The sequence below is a fragment of the Pantherophis guttatus genome, chromosome 5, assembly GCF_059756535.1.
Source record: "Pantherophis guttatus breed Tessera chromosome 5, ASM5975653v1, whole genome shotgun sequence".
In the NCBI taxonomy this organism is placed as follows: Eukaryota; Metazoa; Chordata; class Lepidosauria; order Squamata; family Colubridae; genus Pantherophis; species Pantherophis guttatus.
The window spans coordinates 79738824-79761464 of record NC_142067.1 but is presented as its reverse complement, the minus strand read 5'-3'; the positions used below and the strand labels follow the sequence as shown (position 1 = coordinate 79761464).

The window sequence follows — 22641 nt, the reverse complement described above, 5'->3', positions numbered from 1 at the left end:
TTTTACAGACCATAGTGTTGTTTTAAATATTCTGCTTTAGCATTCCATTCACTCAACTATACAATACAAATACTTCGTTTTTGTTTTGAATAACAGTTCAATTATTATTTTAGACATTATTTTAAATGTTAAACTCTTTAGATTGGTACCTTCTTGTTTGGTACTACATAATATTACTAATAAATCAATATAGGATATTTTCTTTTAATATATGCCATCCAGTGGTGGGTTGCTCCCGTAGTAAAAATTTGTAGCAGTTTGGAGAACCGGTAATAACATTGGCTGGCCACGCCCCCGAACCGGTCCTGGTCTGGTTGCCGCTCGCTTACCCCGCCCACCTCATCAGAGGCTTTGGCTGAAAAAATGTTTTTAAAAGTAAAAAAAAAAGCCTCTGATGATCACACGGCTCAGCTGGGATCGTAAGAGGCTTTTAAAAGCATTTTTTTCTGCAACCTCTTCGGCCAAAGAGGTTGTAGGAAAAAAAATGCCTTTAAAAGCCTCTGGCGATCCTGTTGTGACTCCGACCCCCGAGCCTGTCTTATCGGAGGGAGAAGACTCCGAAAGTGAAGGAGAGGAGTTGGCAGGGGCTCCCTCTCCAGGACCCTCCTCTCTGGCAATGCCTCAGGTGTCTCCCGAAGGAGAAGAGATAGGCCAGGAGCCAGGCATCTCCGAACAGCCGCAGTCAGACAGCGACGGAGATAAGTCTTGGCTGGATCCCTGCCAGTGTTGGAAAGACAAGCGCACGCAGCAGAGAAGGAGGCGTGCCAGAGATTAAGCTGAGTCACTGGACCACACCCCACAGGGGATAAAAGGGGATGTGGTGGACATTCAGGCTTTGTGACAGACAAAACTGAACAGCTAGCAAGGCATACTGTGTCTCTGGAACTTCGTTATCTGCCTTCCTTGGATTTATTATGGACTGGACTTGACAATTCTTTGGCTTTGTGAATTTATTTTGGTTTATCTGACGGAGGAGGAACACCTCCCTCTGTGAGTAAAGTTTTTGGCAGGCAGCTACTAGGTTGCTGCCAATTCTGTTATCGAAGGAAATTGTTGTCTGCAAATTTATTTTAACTCCTGGCTGACTGTTTGTGTGCGTGTGCGAGACGGGGACAGAACAGATCCCAGCTGAGTTGCCTGATTGTCAGAGGCTTCTAAAAGCATTTTTTTCTGCAACCTCTTAAGGTTGTAGAAAAAATGCTTTTAAAAGTAAAAAAAAAAAAAAAAAAGTTGGCCATGCCCACCCAGTCACATTACCCCCCACCAAGCCATGCCCACAGAACCGGTAGTAAAAAAATTTAAAACCCACCCCTGATGCCACCCAAAGTTATTCTGGAGTCGGGCAGTTTTAAATATAATAAAAAGTAACATATTCTTCCTCTTCAATCAGCCAAGCTATACATATTCTGTAGAATAAGCAAGCTAAAAAAAAAAAAAAAGGCTAATTCACAAATTATGGGAAATGTGCATAGATTTCCATGTTCCTAGCATTTTACCTATACCATTATGGCAACAGAAATAATAGGAGTCTCTTTTGCTTTAGAGGGGTGCTCTGCATCTTCTCACTGAATTTATTTATTTTACAATGTATTTATTAACTATGATCAGGGACTGTATTCAAAATGTAAGATAAATTTGGATGCTGCAAAGCACTACTTACTTCTCCCACTACCTCAATGATATCTCCAACTTTCAATTCCAGTTCATCTTCATTTTGAGGCATATAACTGAAAGCCACCTGACATCGTCGCCGTCTATTTCGTTCACCTACAATTGAATAAGATCCCAATATTTTTATTATTAATTTTAAAGTGAATATTTAAACAGATAGAGGTGACAGAAAGATTGGATTTTACTCTTTTGAACACACATTTCAGTTCAATTTAGCACGCTATTTCTCAATGTCATGACAGTCAGGCAATTTACAATGACTACTGTTTGTCAAGCTGATAAATGGAATTGGTCCCTAGTGTTAAACTTCCTAAATGATATAAAATTTGCTAGAAAGCAATCTGTACTCAAAATAAGTTTTTTTATAGTGTCTTGTACAGCTTTTTTCTGAGATGCCTTCTAGTCTAGCCTATAACCCTGCAATTACATTGAAATTTCCACCCAAGTACTAACCAAACCCAGTCTTGCTGAACCTCTAAGCCCAGACAAGGGTCAGTCCAAATGTGTATTATTGGTCACTGTGTGGTCTTAGGCTACATGTCTGAATTAAGGTAGCAATGTCATAGACATTCAACCGGGCTTGACTACCAGTAACTAAAGTCAGAAACTACCTGCTTTAATATAAAACTTTCCCAAAGCAATGTCTATTTATTATTCCTTTACCTTGAATAGTTATTATCTGACAGACAAGTTATGCCAATCTTTATTTATCTAGTCTATTTAATTCGTTTTTAATCTATTTTAAATTTTTGTATTTCTGTGTTTTATCTTCTGGCTGTTCACTGCCCTGAGTCCTTTGGGAGAAGGGCGGTATAGAAATTTAATAAATAATTTAAAAAAAATAGACTAGAACTGAAGCTTTTGCTGCTCATGCTCCTCCTGGTCCACAAGAATTATAGGAGGTTTTTTTTAATACGAAATGCTAAAATTGTAAGTAGTTGTAAGAGTCATGATCTAAAGCAGGGGTCCTCAAACCCTGGGCCATGAACCACTACCGGTCTGTGGCCTATTTGAAACTTGACCTCGCGAAGTGTGGGCTGGTGCACATGAACGTGTATGCAGCTTGACTTGTGCGAGCAGTGGGCTGGTGCACATGCACACGTGCACACCATCCTGTCAGTCATTCCCCTCTCCCCCCCTCCAGCCAGGCCACCAAGACGCAAAGATTGGGAACCACTGAAAGAAATCTGCAGGGCTAGAGTAATCTGGACTTCTATATTTTGCCTACTAGCTCTACATGCTGCATGACAACTTTCTAAACTAAGAAGTGTGTCAAAAGCACTTGTTGATAGTTTTACTTTCAGGTAATCAGAAATGCAATGTTAGCATTATGAAATTCTTAATAGCATGTAGGACTGTTGACCTTAAAACTGAGAATGTTTTTTGCTCATAATGAAAGACTAAAAATAAATTCCCACATTTAAAGTAGAAGTTTAAAAGATACATTTAACATAATTTGTGATGCTGTATCCCAAGATGGCGCTGCTGACAGCAGCCTCAGCGAAATGCTTTCTGATAGTTTTGCTGTTTTTTCTCAAGATATAAAATGGACATCTAACATCAAAAATGTCATCAAAAAAGCACAACAAAGAATGTTCTTTCTGCGCCAACTCAGAAAGCTCAAACTGCCCAAGGAGCTACTGATTCAGTTCTACCGAGGAATTATTGAGTCTGTCATCTGCACTTCTATAACTGTCTGGTTTGGCTCTGCAACCAAACAAGACAGACACAGACTTCAATGAATAATTAGAACTGCAAAAAAAAAAAACAATTGCTACCAACCTGCCTTCCATTGAGGACCTGCACTAGTCAAAAAGAGGGCTGTGAAAATATCTATAGACCCCTCACATCCTGGACATAAATTGTTTCAACTTCTACCCTCAAAACGACACTATAGGGCACTGCACACCAGAACAACTAGACACAAGGACAGTTTTCTCCCTGAATGCCATCACTCTGCTAAACAACTAATTCCCACAACACTGTCAAACTATTTACTAAGACTGTATTACTATTATTCTTCTCATCCTTCCTATTACCTATCTCCTCCCACTTATGACTATAATGATGCTGTTTATATTTTTACAATTTATATTGTTTTATTTAGTTTCCTAGTACGATTTGATTGCTTATTTAGTATCCTATGACTATCACTAAGTGTTGTATCTTATGATTCTTGATGAATGTATTTTTATGTACACTGAGAGCTTATGCACCGAAGACAAATTCCTTGCGTGTTCAATCACACTTGGCCAATAAAGAATTTTGTTCTGTTCTGTTCTGTTCTATTCTAAAACAAAATACAGCACATTGTATAGTGTTTAAATAGTCTTGATGTACTGTCATATAATATCAGGTATGTTGATTTCTGAACTCCAACATCACTGAAAGTGAAAAACTCTCTAATTCCAAAAATCACATAATTATTTGTTGGTTCCATATAACCATGCTTTTAAGCCCAGGACCCTTGGTAGAAAACTGACACTGAGAAAACTACCACAAGAAGGTGGCCAAAGTCAAGGAAGGCCTGTGTGTACTGTACTCCATATTTTAGATTCGACTTCAGTTTGATACTTTAACCATACTGAATGCCAAAAGTTAAATCACAAATATAAAATGCATGAATATAATGCATATGCTGTAGAGGGTTTTATATTTCACTGAAACCTATCTACAGCAGTCTTTCCTTACAGTCCTAAACACATTTTTATTTATTTCTGTTTTTTATCTTGGTGGACTACACTCTTCCAATCCGAGATACTGCCCATCTTCTTGAAAAGTGACATACCTGCCTACAAAAACTCTTTCCTTTATATCTTGATTTCTTCATCCGCTTCCAGCCAGGTTCCTTCTTCCCAGTATAATTACTTACAGTACCTGATCACTTTAGAATTTCAGTTATTTCCTGGCCCAATGCCAAAGCTAATTCCAAAATATTGGCACAATGGCACTTAAAATCTTAAGTTTTCTTTTTTTAAAGAAGGAAGTATGTTTCTCAATGCTTAGTAAGTTGTGTAATTGTTCTATTCCTGAACAAGGGCTGACAGACTGAGGCAAGACAGCAGTCAAGGCTAACAATTTATTGCGGCTAATGTAAGTCTAACAGGTGGCTGCTTGGCTCACAACAGCAGCAGCAGCTCGGATCTTTTCATAGCTCTTTTATACTTGGCGCCATCTTACATGCGACCAATCAGAGCGCGCCTTCATTCCCATCATGGGAACGGACTGGAATGGGAACAGGATGCAACACTCCTCCCTCATCAGTCTGCACATTCGTATTCTTGGAGGCATGCTGGGCGGTGTCTGGTCCTCTTGGATTTACGCAGTCCTCCGCCTGGAGTCAGAGCAGGTGTTTTCACTGTCGAGGCTTCTGGAACAGCGGGAGACTGCTCCCCATCTCGTTCAGAAGCCAGCAATGCTGGAACAAAGTGTAAGTCCTTTGGTAAGTCTGTTTCCTTTCTTGCCTCGTGTTCAGTGTTGTCTCCGGGTTCAGCGCCGTCATCGTTCCTGGTAGGTAAACCTCTGTTGGGTAGGTTAGGCTGGGCCTCTAATGCCTGTAGGTGTGGTCTGTTGCCCCATCACCCAGTTAATTGATCTATGTGGCAATGCCACATTCAATCATCTTCAAGTAGAACTCTATATGATCGGGGACCAGTCACTCCTAATATTTCCCCTGCTAACCACAATGAGTGGCTGGAGTAATTTCTCGCATAAACTGCGCCCCCCTTTTGAAACCCCCTAACATTTGTTGTGAAATCCATAGGTTTCTCTGGGGTGATAGTTGGGATGTAACCTATCCAGGTTAGTCTTTATTCTCTGGCCCATTAATATCTCGCCGGGCTTTGATTGGTTTCAGGATAGGGGGTGGCATGCTGTAGGAACAGGTACTTAGCTACCTTAGTGGGCCAGTCACCTGGGCCCAACCTGGCTAAAGCATCTTTAACAAAACACACTGTTCTTTCAACCAATCCATTACTAAAAGGGTGAAAGGGAGCGATTAGAGCATGTCTGATCCCTTGACCAGCTAGGTATAATTCAAACAGACCCGCCATCAATTGTGGTCCATTGTCTGAGACTAATGTGTCTGGCAGTCCATGGATAGCAAATAGGGATCTAAGGGCCCTGATTAATGCTTCAGTAGTGTAGAAGCCATCAATATCACTTCCACCCATTTGGAATAAGCATCTACCACCACTAGATTATCCACGGTATTGGTGGATAATACCGTGAGGACCTATTGCAATAATAACTTCTTGCTGTCATCTTCCAGCTAATTGGCTTTTCCCGAAGGAAGAAACCGGAAGTGCAGCCATAAGCTATAACGGGTACTTGAAGTTTGACAACAGGGAGAACTTTGTAACATTCTGAGCTGCGATCTTTTCTTTCAATTGTGTCCCTGCTTATTAAGACTTGCTGCTTGTTGGATCTACTTGAGACTTTCCCTTAATTAACTGAGATATTTCTTTAGGTGGAAGAACTCCCTTGATTGTGGTAGTAGCCAACTAAATAAGAGTAATGAATTCCATAAAACACCATTTATAGAACTCTTTATCAACTATCAATATTATTACTGATATTAATACTAATACTAACTTATTAACTTATTAACCTATTAATTAACTTATTAACTTATTAATTATTCTTTAATTATCTCTCTATTTATATAGATACGAACCCTTTTTCTTTCTTTCTTGGTCAACTATTTTAGAAATTGATACCCATATTTATACTCAATTTAGACTTATATAAGAATAATTTATAGATTGTATTTGATGAATTTAATAAGTGTGAAATAGTATGTCTGCATTAGTATTGCAAGGTTAATATTGAAGAGATTGAGTATTTATTACGATATATAGATTTGGATTAATTAACTATATTTAACCTTGATCATAATTGGAATGAGCACTTAGTACGTATACTGGTCTGGTTTTGATAATCATATTTAGTTTATTTATATATAATTTCGTATAATAATATTTGAATGAACTGTTGCGTGTAGACAGGAAAATTGGGTAAATTTAGGATTAGATGAATTAAGTGAATCTTGCTATTAGAAGAGAGGATAGTGGATGATAATTTGGAAGAACATCGAGGTAATTTTGACAAACCAGAAGAGAATTTTAAAGGAGATGACAAGCATTTCATCGGCAGTATTTAAGACTGGGAAGAAAACGTCATCCAACCCTGTATTAATAATGTCTTCTCCAGCTCAGCAAAAATCCACTGAAGTGCTAACAAAAGCGGACAAGTCAGCAATGTTACCAACCATTCAAGCGATACAAGTGACCTTGTCAACTATTCAAGAAACGATGCTCCTGTTACAAGAAAAAATGACTAACAATCATGTCGAACTTAATTCTGATATTCACTCTATTGACCAGAAAATGAGTGAGATCCAGGAGTCCATCCATATCAATGAGAATAAGATAAAGAAGGTTGAGACAAGAGTGGAGCAAAACGAGAGAAACCTTGACTCGATCACCAGAAATTGATGGCACAGAATAGGGAGTTGGAAGACTCTATTATCCAACTCGAGATGGACCGGGCAGCTTTCTACCTCCATTTCCAGAATGTGGTTGAGGAAAAAGACGAAGATCTGGGAAATGTTATGGTGGACTTAATAGCTGGAATTCTACAACAAGATAAAGATGATATTATAAAGGAGCTGGATGAAATTTACAAGGTGCAAACCAACTATGCTAGGAGGAACAAACTCCCTCGAGAAGTTCATGTCAGATTTGCCCGAAGGAAAGTGAAAGACGTGCTATACAATATAGTAAGAGATGAACCTGTAAATTTTAAAGGCAAAGAAGTAATAGTACTGAAACAAGTCCCTAAGAGGGTTCGAGATCTGAGAAGAGACTACAGGTTCTTGGCAATACAACTAAACAAGAGAAGCATTCCCTTTAGATGGCTTATACCAGATGGAATGCTCGTTACCTGGCAAGGGAAACGGATCAAGATTGACAGTCTAGTCTCCGCACAAGAACTTCTGGACCAACTGAGAGGTGAGGAGGAAGACCAAAGTAGCAAGGAGGAACTGGATATAGCCTCCCAGGATGAGATCAACGCACAGTTAAAAAAGTCCAAGGAAGGAACACTAGAGGATAAGGAGTTAGAAGAGAAGGAAGCCAAAGAAACTACAGGAAAGAAGCAAAGACCACAAAGAGCCGCAAAAATAAACATAAACTACGTAGTCAGTTAGATAATGGAGGGTTGGAAATGGTTGTCTGTTAATGTAAATGGTCTAAACAACGGAGGGAGGAGAAAACATATTTTTTCAAAATTGATCAAACTTAACCCAGAAATAATTTGCCTTCAAGAAGTCCACATAAAGAAAGAGGAGAGGAAATATTTGGAATTTGAGAAATTTGGCAAATGTTTTACCTCTCTAGCAGAGAAATAAAAAGGTGGGGTAGCGTTATATGTAAAAAAAGGAATTGCTGCTGAATTTAAATATTCAGATGATAAAGGGAGATTTCTTGCAATTGAAATTAAGAGGGGTAGTATCCCAATTTTAGTAGTAGCCATTTATGCTCCAAACAGAAACCTAGGAGAATTCTATAGGAAATTAAGCAATAAAATAGATGAATTGGAACATACAAATATTTGTATTATTGGGGATTTCAATGGGGTAGTAAACCCAGAGGTTGACCACAAGAGTGGAATAAAGAAAAAGACTAAAAGGGAAAAACTCCCCAAAACTTTTTTTGATTTGGTTGATGAGCACAATCTAGTAGATCTCTGGCGAACATTACATCCGAACGATAAGCAATTTACATACTATTCAAACCCCCAGATGTCCTGGTCAAGGATTGACATGGTCTGGGTCAGTAGAAGTTTAGGGTTAGATATTCACTCGGTTGAAATTACCCCAAATGTTTGGGCTGATCACAACCCTTTAGAGATTAAGTGGAAGAGCCCAAGTAGGATTAAACGAAGGAGATGGAGATTAAATACCCATATTCTTAGGGAAGTAGAGTTTACTAAGAGACTCCAGAGAGACCTACAATTTTTCTTTGCGGAGAATGAGAATCAGGAAACTCCTCTAACATGTGTTTGGGATACAATGAAAGCCTACTTAAGAGGGTTAGTAATATCGCATACTATATATAACAATAAAGAGAAAAGAAAGGCTCAGAAGGATCTGCTGGCCCAACTGGAAGAAACAGAAAAGAGGCTACAACAAGATCCGAGTGATATTTTAAAAAAAGAGCAATGGATGACAGCAAGGCATAAATTAAATTTACTGGAACAGGAAGAATTGGCGAAAAAAATCAAACAATCCAAACAATATTATTTCGACAATGCAAACAAACCCGGGAGATGGCTATCGTATAAATTAAAAAAAGAGAAAGAGAAGGGTGTTATAGACGGCCTGGAGAATTCGGAAGGCAGAATATTAGAGGATGAGGAGGAGAAACTTGAGTTTGTCAGACAGTATTATGAGACGTTATATAGTGAGGAGGAAACTTCAATCGATAATATAAATCAATACTTTGCCAAAGAGAAACTCCCACAGATAAAGGAGGAGGAAAGGGAAATGTTAAATAGAGAAATTACAACAGAGGAACTGAAGGGGGTAATATCCAAATTAAAGAGTAACAAAACTCCTGGCCCTGACGGCCTCCCAGGGGAACTGTATAAAAACCAGGATCTGGCAGAAATACTTGTACCAAAACTTCTGATAATATGTAATGAGGCCCTGAGAGGCTCTAGGATCCCAGAATCGTGGAAGGAGGCATTCATCACACTGGTAGGAAAAGAAGGTACCAATCCCAAGCAAATAAGGAACTACAGGCCGATCTCCTTACTCAACACGGATTATAAAATATTTATGGGAATTTTAGCGGGTAGGTTGAAGACAATACTAAATAACTGGATCCACCCTGACCAAAACGGGTTCCTCCCCGGTAGACAAATTAGGTCTAATATGAGAGTGGTGATGGATGGGCTGGAATATTACAAAATACACTCCGAGAAACAGCTGGCCATGGCCTTCCTCGACGCTCAGAAGGCTTTCGACAATTTAAATTGGGGATTTATGATCCAGCAAATCCAAAGAATGAATTTCGGGGGGTATTTCGAGAATGCGATAAAAGCAATTTATGATAAACAGAGCACAAATATCATACTGAATGGGGAAGTAACTAAAACCTTCCGGATTGGTAAAGGGGTGAGACAAGGCTGTCCACTCTCTCCACTCTTATTTATATTAGCCCTGGAGGTATTGTTAAGGAAAATTAGGCAAAATAATGAGATACGGGGATTGGAAATTAGGAATGAAACCTTTAAGATTCAAGCTTTTGCCGACGATGTAGTGTTGATAATGGAGGACCCGTCAACAACAGGGCCAAAGTTTTGAAAGAACTAGATGAATATGGGAAGCTATCAGGATTCAAACTAAATATGACAAAAACTAAAATGTTAACAAAAAATATTCCAATAAGAGAACAGGAAACACTAGCAAATAATTTGGGTATCCAAATAGTTAAGAAGATAAAATATTTAGGGATTTGGATTACTGCCAGATGCTCAACCTTAAAGGAGGATAACTATACACCCTTACTGACAAAGATAAAACAAGATTTGGATAGGTGGGGGAAGCTGCAAATATCGTTCCTTGGTAGGATAGCCACTGTTAAGATGAGTGTTCTCCCCAAATTACTATATTTATTCCAAACCACTCCTGTTAGTATTAACAGAAAATATTTTTCGGACTTAAATGGGATAGTAAGGAAGTTTATCTGGGGAGGGAAAAAACCGAGAATTGCATTACGGTCCTTGCAGGAAAAAAGGAATAGAGGCGGATTCAGATTCCCAGTTTGGGAATTATACCACAAAGCGGCCAACTTAGTATGGCTACGAGAGTGGGCCTTATTAAGAGATAAGAGAATTTTACAACTGGAAGGGCACAACTTATTGAGAGGTTGGCATGCCTATCTCTGGGATAAAGGAAAAGAGACAGGGATATGTTTCCACCAACATAAAATTAGAGATACATTAATGAAGACATGGAAAGAAATCAGGCATAAACATTACTTAAAATACCCAAAATGGATATCTACAATGGAGGCACTGATCCATCCAAATACAATAAGTAGGGAGAAAATGGTCACCTATCAAGATATCTTAGATAACAGTGGTAACCTTATATCCAATGAGATATTAAAAGAGCAAGGGATCCATATAGATTGGTGGCCTTATTTACAAATTAAATCCCGATATAGTAAAGATAAACAAGAAAAGGGAATAGAGAAGGGGACAAATAGTTTGTATAAGGTATGGCTAGGTAGCGAGAACAAACTATTAGCCAAATTATATTCCTACCTGCTCGAATACGACAGAGAAGGAGAAATATTAAAAGACCAAATGATCGCTTGGGGGAAAAACATCGAATCAAAGATAAATCTAGATGATTGGGAAGAAATATGGAATAGCAATCTTAAACTGACGAGAGCAACAAGCTATAAGGAGAATCAGTATAAGATGCTATATAGATGGTACTTAGCACCATCTAGAATTGCTAAGATCTATCCAAATGCAAGCCCCAAGTGTTGGAAATGCGGCCACCACCAAGGTACCTTCTATCACATGTGGTGGACATGTCCGGAAGTTTTGGAAAAAAATACAAAAATGGATCCAAGAAATATTAAAGGAGGATATTAATTTCTTGCCGGAAATCTATCTCCTGGGAGTGCTAAAACGAACATTTGATAAGGATAAGAAATATTTGATTATTCATATTGTCACAGCTGCTAGACTCTCCTATGCCAGATATTGGAAAGAGAAAAGAGGTCCAACCAAGGAACAGATAGTCAATAAGATACTTGACTGCGCAGAAATGTGCAGATTAACGTATGTGTTAAATGGAAAGGAGGATTCAGAATTTTATATGATCTGGGATCTGTGGTATAGGTGGTTGGAAATTAAATGCAAAAGTTAATACTCATGAAGAATAATGCACAACTATTAGTTAATCCTATATATTATTGTACCGTAACTAAACAGTAATCAATTTTATATATAAGAATTTTTGTACAAACTGTATAATTAATTAGATAATTGATTAGATACCGCACTTGTAAATATACAATATGACTACACGTTGCCGAACCGTATAGTTTGAATTGTAATATATTTTTAATTCAATAAAATTTCATTAAAAAAAAAAAAAAAAAAAGCATCTACCACCACTAGAAACATTTTACCCTAAACTGGCCCTGCGAAGTCAAGGTGAATACGAGACCATGGGGCTCTAAGTCTTTTCCATTCTTTTTTTTTAAATCAAGTTTTATTGATTTTTTTTCTTTCACACACACACATATATTTTATGAACAGAGTATTGGCCATATCATATCTTATACAACTTTTCATATCCAATTTCATTTTACATAGTTACCATTTTTGCCAAAATATTCTTTTTCCATACTTTTTTTTATCTTATCTTAATACTTCTATACTTATTATATAAACAGCATCACCATCCACCCTCAAATCCTAGTTTCTTAACATTATTTCAATTAGTTATCTTATCTTATCCATTGTTAATCATATATATTCCCTTTTAACTTTCATACTAATTCATTCTTCATCCTAATAAATTTACACATTCTCGGGGTTGCCTTTCTACCATCATCTCCCTTGTTTTACAACAGTTCTTCTTCTCCTCTCCTCTCTTTCTCTTCCCTCCCTTCTTCTATCCCTTTCTACTTTCCTCCTCTCCTACTCCTTCTCTGCTTCCCCTTCCTTCCCCCCTCCTCTATTCCTTCCTCCCTTTCTAACCTTCTCTCCTACTCTTATTTTCCCTCCCTTTCTTCCTCTCCTTTTCCCTTTCTTCTATTCCTCTCTCTCCTTCCTCTCTTCTCCTTCTTCCCTCTACTCCTCCTTCCATTCTCTTTCCATTGTTGTATTCATTTTCAATTCAATATTTTCCACAATGGTATCTGATCCCCCCCCACTTATTAACTATATTTTTCAAAGTCCCCATCACATTTTTAAATGATTAACAATGTATTTCAACTCACTCCATTTTTACATTGAAACCTTTTAACTTAATTAACCTTCCACCTCTTATTTTCCTTAATTCCTAATTTCTTGTTCCAAAATCCAGTTGTTATTTTCCTCATTTATTAGCATTTCAATTTTATATCTTAATTTCAGTTATTTTCACATTTGAACTAATCTTCATTTCATATTGCATCTGCTAATCCATTTTACAATAAACAATATATTTCTTTTTTACTTCTTACGTATATCATTTACTAGCATTTCAATTTTGTATCTTGATTTCCATTATTTTCATATTTAAACCAATCTACATTTCATATTACACCTGTTGATCCATTTTACAATAAACAGTATACTTCTTCTTGTTTACTTCTTACAAACAATTTCTACTATTAATACATTTCCCTTAAATCAACTAATAAATGCTTTATTTCTCTTTCTTCTCTCCATTATTCTTCCCCTTTTACCTATTTTCTTTTGGTCTCTCCAAAATTCCACTTCTTAATATTTTTCTCCCTTTCTCTCCCTTTCTCTTATCATCATCTTGTTCTTCTTGTTCTTCTTCTTGTTGTTGTTGTTGTTCTTCTTCTTCTTCTTAATTATTGTATCTTTTATTTTATTTATTTATTTATTTTATTTTATTCAATTTATATGCCGCCCCTCTCTGAAGACTCAGGGTGGCTCACAATACATTTAAAATCCTAATAAAAAACATTTTAAAATTAAAAATATTTAAAACATTAAAACTCATTCATACCATTCATGGCTGGATCTTGCCAGATCGCAAGAGTGAGATCAACGGCCCCAGGCCTGCCGGAAAAGCCAGGTCTTCACTGCTTTTCGGAAGGCCAATAGGGTGGGGATGGTCTGGACCTCAGGAGGTAACTGGTTCCAGAGAGCTGGGGCAGCCACAGAGAAGGCCCTCCCCCATGGGCCTGCCAGCCGGCATTGTTTAGCTGACGGGACCCGGAGGAGACCAACTCTGTGGGATCTTACTGGTTTCTGGGAGCTATGCGGTAGAAGGCAATCTCGAAGATTTTCCCCTGAATCCTTTCCCTTGTTAAAATTGTTACCCTTTTAATTCTCCCCCTCAGTCTTTTCCCATTTCCTTCTCTTCTTTCTTTTTTGGGTGATATTTCCCCCTATCCACATTTTGTTTTTCACTGTCAATCCCAGTGTAATCTTCAATTATTTTCCTTTCAACATTTATATCCTCTTCTTCCTTTTTTTTGTATTCTAACCAGATTTCCGCTTCTTTATCACCCTTAAATGCTTCACACACCTTTTTAAACATTTCTATTAATTCCTCATATTCCCAATGTTCCATATTGTCAATTCAAAGAAATTTTTATTTTAATTTATATGTAATTAAAATTCAAGTCCATATAGTGTCTCTCTTTTTTTTTATTTCCAAATAGTATCCAATTCAAATATTTATCTAAACCATTCCAGTTTAAAACTTCGTTCTTTTTCTCTTTCAAGGTCGGGATCCAGCTATTTAAACAAGTACTCCTTCCATGTTTAAAGCGTTCATTCTGGTGCTTTCTTCTCTCTCCAGTTTACAAATCCCCAGGCAACACAATATCACTTTTAAATCCACATTGAAAATGCTTTCTCTTCTGCTCCAACTGGCATAATATTGAAGTATGAAGGAGAAAGGTACAGATTGAATACAGTTGAGAAAGCGGAAGAATTTTATTCTGCAGTTTTTAAAAAAACAGGCACAACATCCCCACGTACATCTTCAGTGTTGGAGATAAAGGAGAGTGATAAGGAGAAGCAGTTTGAACAAGAGACTGAGGAGCAGTGTAAACAGATGGAGCGGGAGGCAATGGAAATGCAGGGAGCTACAGGGGGATTTCTAGATGAGCCTTTGTTAGATCTCCCTCTGGAACCTGTATTTGGAGTACCCACAAATACAAGAGAAGTGGCTTTGGACCTGATCCGGATGTCTGAAGCTAAAGATCAGTGTATAACTCGAGCAGTTTATAAGCAATTTAAAGAAAAACAACAACAGGAGAGGTCCAAGCCACAACAAGACAAGAAGGGAGCTAAGGGTACACAAGCACGTGAAGCCATGGGGGGAGCTAAACTGAAGACTACCAACCTGGAAGAATGTCTTCAGCAAATGTTCCTATCGCTTCAAGAGGTTCCAGATGACAATTAAGTTTTTATCTTGGAATGTGAATGGGCTAAACTCACCACAGAAGAGGAGGAAATTATTTAATTATCTGAAACAGTTTAACAATGATATTATTTGCCTACAAGAAACTCATATTCGAATACAAGATCAAAAATATTTAATAAATTCTAGATTAGGAACACAATTCATAGCTTCTAGTTCGGAAAAAAAGAATGGAGTAGTGATTTACATAAATAAAAGACTATCATCTAAAATTATAGAAGCAGATGATTCTGGGAGGTTTATAGCAATTGAACTTTATACAGAAAATGGTCCAATTTTGGTGATTGGAATCTATGCTCCTGACCAACAACAAGAAAATTTTTTATAAAACATTGTATTCTAAAATACTACAATAGGACTATAGATCTATTTTAATTATGGGAGATTGGAATGGAGTAATTGATCCCAAAATAGATAAAAAGAGTATGGCAAAGTCAAGGATTAGATTGCCACAGACTTTTTTTTGATATGAAAGAAGATCTGGAATTAAAAGATATTTAGAGAATACATAACCCAAAAGACTTGGACTTTACCTTTTTCTCAGACAGACACAGATCCTTCTCTAGGATTGATTTTATTTTATTATCATCTGACTTACTTGCAAAAACAAAAAAAACAAAGATTTTCCCAAGGACTCTAACCGACCATAGCCCAGTATGGATAGAAATTGAAATGGGAAAGATTGAGAGAAGATCATGGAGAGTAAATGAAAATTTGTTTAGATACGAAAAAAATGTAAACGAACTTAAAAAGCAAACGAAATAGTTTTTTGAAATGAATTTGAATAAGGGTACCCCTATTGAAATTGTGTGGGATGCGAGTAAGGCATATACGAGGGGGGTACTCATTCATATGAACTCTAAACATAGATTAAACCAACAAAGAAAAGATTGGAAATGGAAGCAGAGATAAAGAAGGAAGAACAGCTACTTATAAAGAACCCAACAGATGAAAGAATACGAGGAGCTATAAAACTCTTGAAAGATCAATTTCATATGCTTATGGCGGAGCAAACAGCAATTAACCTACAATTTGCGAAACATAAATTTTGTAACGCTAATAAACCGGGCAGATGGCTGGCCTACACATTGAGGAAGCGTCAGAGCACACGGGTTATTGGTAGTATTGACATTGGAGGGAAGGAAATTTTTCAACAAAAATTAATCAAAGAAGCTTTTTTAGATTATTATACCAAATTATATGCTAAAGATGAAATAAAGACTGAACTTATAGATAAATACTTAGAAGAAAAAAGAGTTATAAAAATTTCTAGTGATCAAAAGGAAAGAATGAGTCAACCAATTATAGTTGAGGAGATTATTGCCACAATTAAACAATTGAAAACAGCTAAAGCACCAGGGACGGATGGCTTAACTGTGGTGTATTATAAAACTTTACAAGCAGAAATTATTGAACATCTTAAAGACTTATTTTGTAGTATACAACAAGGGGGTAAAATACCTCCTTCATGGAAAGCAGCTTACATCTCACTGATACCAAAAGAGCAAGCAGGTCTTAAAAAACCTGAGAATTATAGACCAATATCTCTTCTGAACAATGATTATAAAATTTTTGCAAAAGTATTAGCTAACAGATTAATGCCAGTTATTCAAGAGGTGATTCATCATGACCAAGCAGGATTTATAGAAGGCAGATACATGAAGGATAATGTAAGGCAAATAATAAACTTATTGGACTATCTTGAGAAGAATAAACAGATATCTGCAGTGCTGGTGTTTTTGGATGCGGAGAAGGCCTCTGATAGAGTGGATTGGAACTTTCTATTAAAGACTCTGAGAAAAATGGACTTTGGGGATCAGTTTATACAGGCGGTTTCAGCAATTTATCAACAGCAAACGGCACAAATTATTATTAATGGAAGTCTGACTACAAATTTTAGTATTGAAAAAGGAACAAGACAAGATTGTCCGCTATCCCCATTGTTATTTATTCTAACATTAGAAGTCTTGCTGAATACAATACGGGATTCAAACTCATTACATGGCATAGCTATTAGGCATGAGGACTACAAGACCAGGGCATTTGCAGATGATCTGGTTGTTACCCTAACACAGCCGATGGAATCAATAATCCAGATGAAAGACATTATAAAAGAATATAGTATGATATCAGGATTTAGACTGAACCAGAAAAAGACTAAGATGATTGTTAAAAATATGACACAAGATCGAAAGCAGGAACTTGAAAGCAAGGCAGGCTTTGAAATAGTATCAAAAGTTAAATATCTAGGAGTTCAAGTTGCAGATTCAAATATAAAATTATTTCAAAATAATTATGAGGTGTTGTGGCGAGAGGTACAAAAGGATATGGAGACTTGGAAAAAACTACAGCTGTCATTGCTTGGAAGAATAGCAGCAGTTAAGATGAACGTTTTGCCTAGATTTCTTTTTTTGTTTCAAATGATTCCGGTGCTTAAAAGTGATAAGCAATTGAGAGAATGGCAAAATGGATTGAATAAGTTTGTTTGGAATGAGAAAAAGCCAAGAGTCAAACTGAAAATTATGCAAGATGTTCCAGAAAGGGGAGGCCTTAAACTTCCAAATCTACAACTGTACTATGAAGCAGCAGCTTTGACGCAAGCAAGCGATTGGTTTGGAAGGATAAAGATTGGAATATTGAATATAGAAAGTCATGATCTTGAATTTGGTTGGCATGCATATTTATTTTATGAGAATAAAGTGGATAAAGTATTCAAAAGCCACATATTTAGGAACTCTTTGATGAGAGTTTGGAAGAAGCACCGATTCAAATGGGATTACAAAATACCGTTATGGCTGGATCTTGGTCATATCATGTGGAATACAAATATAATGTCACTCGGGGGGTTTTTATACAAAGAAGTTCTTTTTATGGATGGGGGCAGATGGCAATTAAAGACATTAGAAATACTGTTGGAAGAAGGGATTAATTTAACTTGGCTACAGTATAATCAACTTCAACTGAGATGGAAAGAAGATCAAAAAACTGGTATAATGATGCATGAAGAAGAATTGGTTAGACATATAAAAGAGAAAGGTCCAATGCATATTAAGAGGGTTTATAATGTTTTGCTAGAAAGGGATTCGGAAAATGAATTGGTTAAAGATTGTATGATAAAGTGGGCACAAAATTTTGCAGAACCAGTGATGTTGGAAACATGGGAAAAAATATGGGTCCAGAATGTTAAATTTACACAATCGCAGAATCTGAGGGAAAATTTTTACAAAATGTTTTATAGGTGGCATTTAGACCCTAAGAAATTATCGTGTATGTATCCTAATGTTCAACCAAAATGCTAGAGATGTGATTGTTTAGACGCCACATATTATCATATGTGGTGGACTTGTAAGAAAGTGAAGGCTTTTTGGATAAAAATTTGGTGGGTTATGCAAAATGTTTTGAAAAAAAAACTTCAGTTTTCTCCACAACTGTTTTTATTGGATATAGCTAAGGGTTTTACATTGGGTGAAACAAAGCTGATATTGTATATGGTGACAGCAGCGAGGTTACTGATAGGTCAATATTGGAAAAATGATGTTTTGCCCACTATTGAAGAATGGACTTTGAAGATGGCCAGTTTTGCAGAGATGGCGAAGATCTCAGCATATTTAAAAGACCGAACTCAAGAGACTTATGTATGGGAGTGGAAAAAGTGGATAGACTATGTGCAGAATAAATATCAAACTAGGAAATATCAGATAGCTTTTAGCTGAAGGAATGTATTATGTAGGGATAGATTAACTGAGTTTTATGAAGGTATAAATGGTATATAGGGGGTGGAGGGGTTTAAGTTTCATAAAATGTATTTTTGATTAGGATTGTATTTTGTGGAAGTCCTGGGGGGAAAAGGGGAGGGTTAGGGAGGGTTTGGGGGTTTTTTTGGGGGGGGGGGAAACTGGGGAGAAAATGTATTTGTAAAACTTTTCAAATAAAAAAAAAGAAAATGCTTTCTCTTCAATTTGTTTTCCTTTTATTGTTAAAAAATGCTTTCTCTCAGTTTCCTTTTTCTTGTATTATTTATAATTTCTCCAAATTCAATTTTAAGTCCAGGTAGAAAGTTTTCTTTTTGGGGCTTTAGCCTTTTAATTTCCTCTTTGTTCTTTCCCCTCCAATTAACATTCCAAAGTGCCAATTAGCTGCTCATTTCACGTTGGGACCTCTTTCAAGCTTTTTCCAAATAATTTCTTTTTACCTTTAAATTGGCCAAATCGCTCCTCCGGTAACAATACTCATTCAAACATCGCTCCTGCACAAATCTTAGTCCGCTTGCCCCAACTTAGAGCAGTCGTTTTAATGAGCTGCTTCCGACCCTTCAAGGAACTTGCCTGTTCCTCTTGGTCTTCCAAGGTGCCTCTCTTTCTTCACCATCCCTCCAAGACAGTTCTGGTCCAAAGACCCCCCAACAGCGGTTTGTCTGGCTGGATTTTCGCAAAGCTCATCAGAGCTTCGCTATTTTCCAGCCAGTATCATTGCAACGCTTCTGGTTCCTAGGTCTTTCCCATTCTGTGGGGTGGGCCCTGGGTGGATTTAATCTGGATTCTTGGCAAGCCTGAGACCCAATCCGTGATAGCTTGGTCCATATTGGGCCACCACACATAACTTTGTCCCAGCGCCTTCAGGTGCACTATCCCTGGGTGTCCCTCACCCGGGCTATCAGGACTTGATGTCTCAATGGGACATCAAGTCCTGACAGCCCATTACCAGGGAAATTACCTGGTCCTTAGCAGAGTGTTTTGCTACATCGGCTGCAGTCAAAGGGCACTATAGGTCTTTGATGAGAACTGTGTGGGCAGGTGCTGAGTCTTCTACATCAATGGCCAAAGGGCATTGGCTTAATGCATCAGCATGGCTAAGATGTCTTCCCAGTTGATGTGTTAATGAATAAGGGTAGGCTGCCATCTGGTCGTGCGTGGTGAAAGAACTTGGGGTGTTTGGCGGTCACCTGAGAGTAACCCCAACAACAGTTTATGGTCTGTAATCAGTTCAAAGCTTCGACCATACAAATACTCATGAAACCGTTTGACACCAGTGACTAGTGGCAATGCCTCTTTATCAATTTGACTATAATTCCTTTCAGTCTTAGGTAGTGTTCTTGAAAAAAATGCAATAGGTGCTTCTATTCCCATTGGTAGTTTGTGGCTAAGCACAGCACCAACGCCATAGGGAGAGGCATCACATTCCAGCACTAAAGGTAAGTTTTCATTATATTGGATCAATAAACTTCGAGAAGTTAGGAGGCTTTTGACTGCCTGGAATGTGGCCTTTTCCTTCTTGCCCCAGTGCCATGGCTGTTTTGTGTCCAGCAGTCTATGCAATGGCTCAGTGACTTATGCTTTGTGGGGCAGGAATAAACTATAAAAATTTATGAGACTCAAAAATGCTTGTAATTCTGTCTTATTTTTGGGTGTGGGGGCATCTTGGATAGCTTTTATCTTTGTTGTAGTAGGATGTAGGCCTGATGTGTCTATCCTGTATCCTAAGAATTCTACTTTGCGCACAGCCAATTGGCATTTTTCACATTTCAACTTTAAACCTGCTTTTTAAAATTTCAGCAAAACTGCCCTTAGGCATTCTTTCAATTCCGTAAAGTTGATTGCAGACACCAGTATGTCGTCAAAATAAGGGATGACACCTGGGATGCCCTGGAGCAACCTTTCCATTAAACTTTGGAAGATGCCAGGGGCCACACTAACACCAAATTGTAACCTATGGCACTTAAAGGCCCCCCTATGAGTCACAATTGTTTGTGCCTCAGCAGTTGGTGTGTCCACAGGAATTTGTTGGTATGCCTGTGTTAAATCCAATTTTGCAAAAATCTTACCCTCTCCTAGCAAGTGTAATAAGTGCTGTACTACAGGCACAGGATAGGCACTTTGCTGAAGTGCTCGATTTAAAGTGCACTTGTAGTCAGCACATATTCTCACAGACCCATCCGATTTAACTGGTGTTACAATAGGTGTCTCCCACTTAGTGTGGTCGACAGCCTCTAGGATTCCTTGTGCCAAAAGTTTGTCTAAGGCTGTGTCTACCTTTGCCCTGAGGCGAAGGGCACTTGTCTTGGTTTTAAGCGGATGGGTGCTACCTGGGGTTCTAAATTAAATGAAAGAGGGTTGCCTGTGTACTTATCCAGGCTGTCTTCAAATACTGTTGCAAACTCTTTGATTAAGTTGGATATGTCTGGTTCGCTGATGTGGTTGATTTGATGCCAGTGACTGCCAGGCCTAGTGAGTCAAACCAGTCAAGCCCCAAAAGGCTTGGGAGGGACTCTTCTACTATGATGAGGGAAAGCTGCCCTGTGAACTGTTTAAACTCTATTTGAAATTTGCCTGTACCAAGGGTGGGAATGTTCCTTCCTTGGTAACCTCTAAGTCCTTAGAGGCACAGCTTAATCATTTTCTTGGAAAGTTTAGGAACCAATCATTTGATGGTGCTCCAGGACATCAGGGACATAAATGACCCTGTGTCTACTTCCATTTTGCAGGGGGCTCCTTCTACTTTAATAGTGAGGAAATTTTTTTTCTTGCGATTACTATTGGCCTGCTCAATTACTGATTCTGCAGGGTATCTATCTTTTGTAATTGTGTAGCAGTCTTCTCTCCTGTTTGTTGTTTTAAAAGGAGTTTTTCTTACGAACCGTGTTCTCACTGAGGGCATTATTGTGGGTTGAGGAGCTCTGCAAACTTTTGCTAGGTGTCCTTTTCTTCCACAACGAAGGCAGTCGATGTTTTTGAATTTACAGGCTGAGCTTGGGTGATTCCCTCCACAGCTGAGGCATGCATTTTGAAACATTGGCCTTTCTTTAGTGTCATTTCTATTGGTAGGCAGCTTGAGGCGGTGCCTACTGCCATCAAGCAACATTGGGGTGTAATGGCTTTTTAATTTTGCAATTAACATTTCCCATGCCATGGAATGTATTTTTTGGGGTGCTAGCAAGTTTCTAGCCGTCTCAAACACCTCAGTTCCACAAAACGTTAAAAAATATGCTTTTTTCCTATCATTTGAGATTTCTGTGTACTTGTTTGCTAACAAAAAGCACTCACATTTATCTAGGTACATGTTCCACATTTCTGTCACTGGGCTGAAGGTGGCAAAAGAGGGTATTGCTGCCATTCTTGTCGGGGATAAGCACTTTAGTTCTCAAAATTTCTGGATCATTGTAAGGTAGTACGACATCGTCGCTTTTGACTCCAGTTCAGGATAGTGACAGCTCTTGTTTCCATGACTAGCTCCGTAACCAGCTTTCGTCTAGTGCCTCAGTCTGGGATACATCCCACCTTCGTCGTCAATTGTTCTATTCCTGAACAAGGGCTGACAGACTGAGGCAAGACAGCAGTAAAGGTTAACAGTTTATTGCAGCTAACATAAGTCTAATAGGCAGCTGCTGGCTCACAACAATAGCAGCAGCTCGGATCTTTTGACAGCTCTTTTATACTCGGCACCATCTGAGGCACGACCAATCAGAGCGCACCTTCATTCCCGTCATGGAACAGACCAGTATGGGAACAGGATGCAGCACTAATCTTTCTTCCCTGGAACAGATTGATTAAAACAAAAGCAGCAGAATGATCTCTAGTCAAGCCAATGAGAATAGGGCCCCACCCAGAAAAATAGTTTAGGAAATTCTGATTCCATGTTGAGGGGCAAATGACATGGGTTTTGTAATTTGTTAGCTAACATAGTTACTTTGTATTTTAATGTGATTTATTTTCTCTCTTTTAAAATGATGTTCAGGTTTATTAGCTTTTAAGATTCCTAAACTGATAAATAACCTG

General features: G+C 38.0%; 1 protein-coding gene across 11 annotated transcripts in view; it reads right to left on the bottom strand.

Annotated features, from left to right (window-relative positions):
- SH3KBP1 (SH3 domain containing kinase binding protein 1) overlaps nucleotides 1-22641 on the bottom strand; it is a 404503-nt gene that overhangs the window by 153333 nt on the left and 228529 nt on the right. For 8 of the 11 annotated variants that reach the window (XM_034434094.3, XM_034434130.3, XM_034434103.3 and 5 more), the window contains one exon: nucleotides 1661-1767. The exons of the other annotated variants lie outside the window; for them this stretch is intronic. In XM_034434094.3, the coding sequence (XP_034289985.1) occupies nucleotides 1661-1767 (107 nt within the window). The remainder of the gene's footprint in view (nucleotides 1-1660; nucleotides 1768-22641) is intronic. 11 annotated transcript variants of the gene reach the window in all.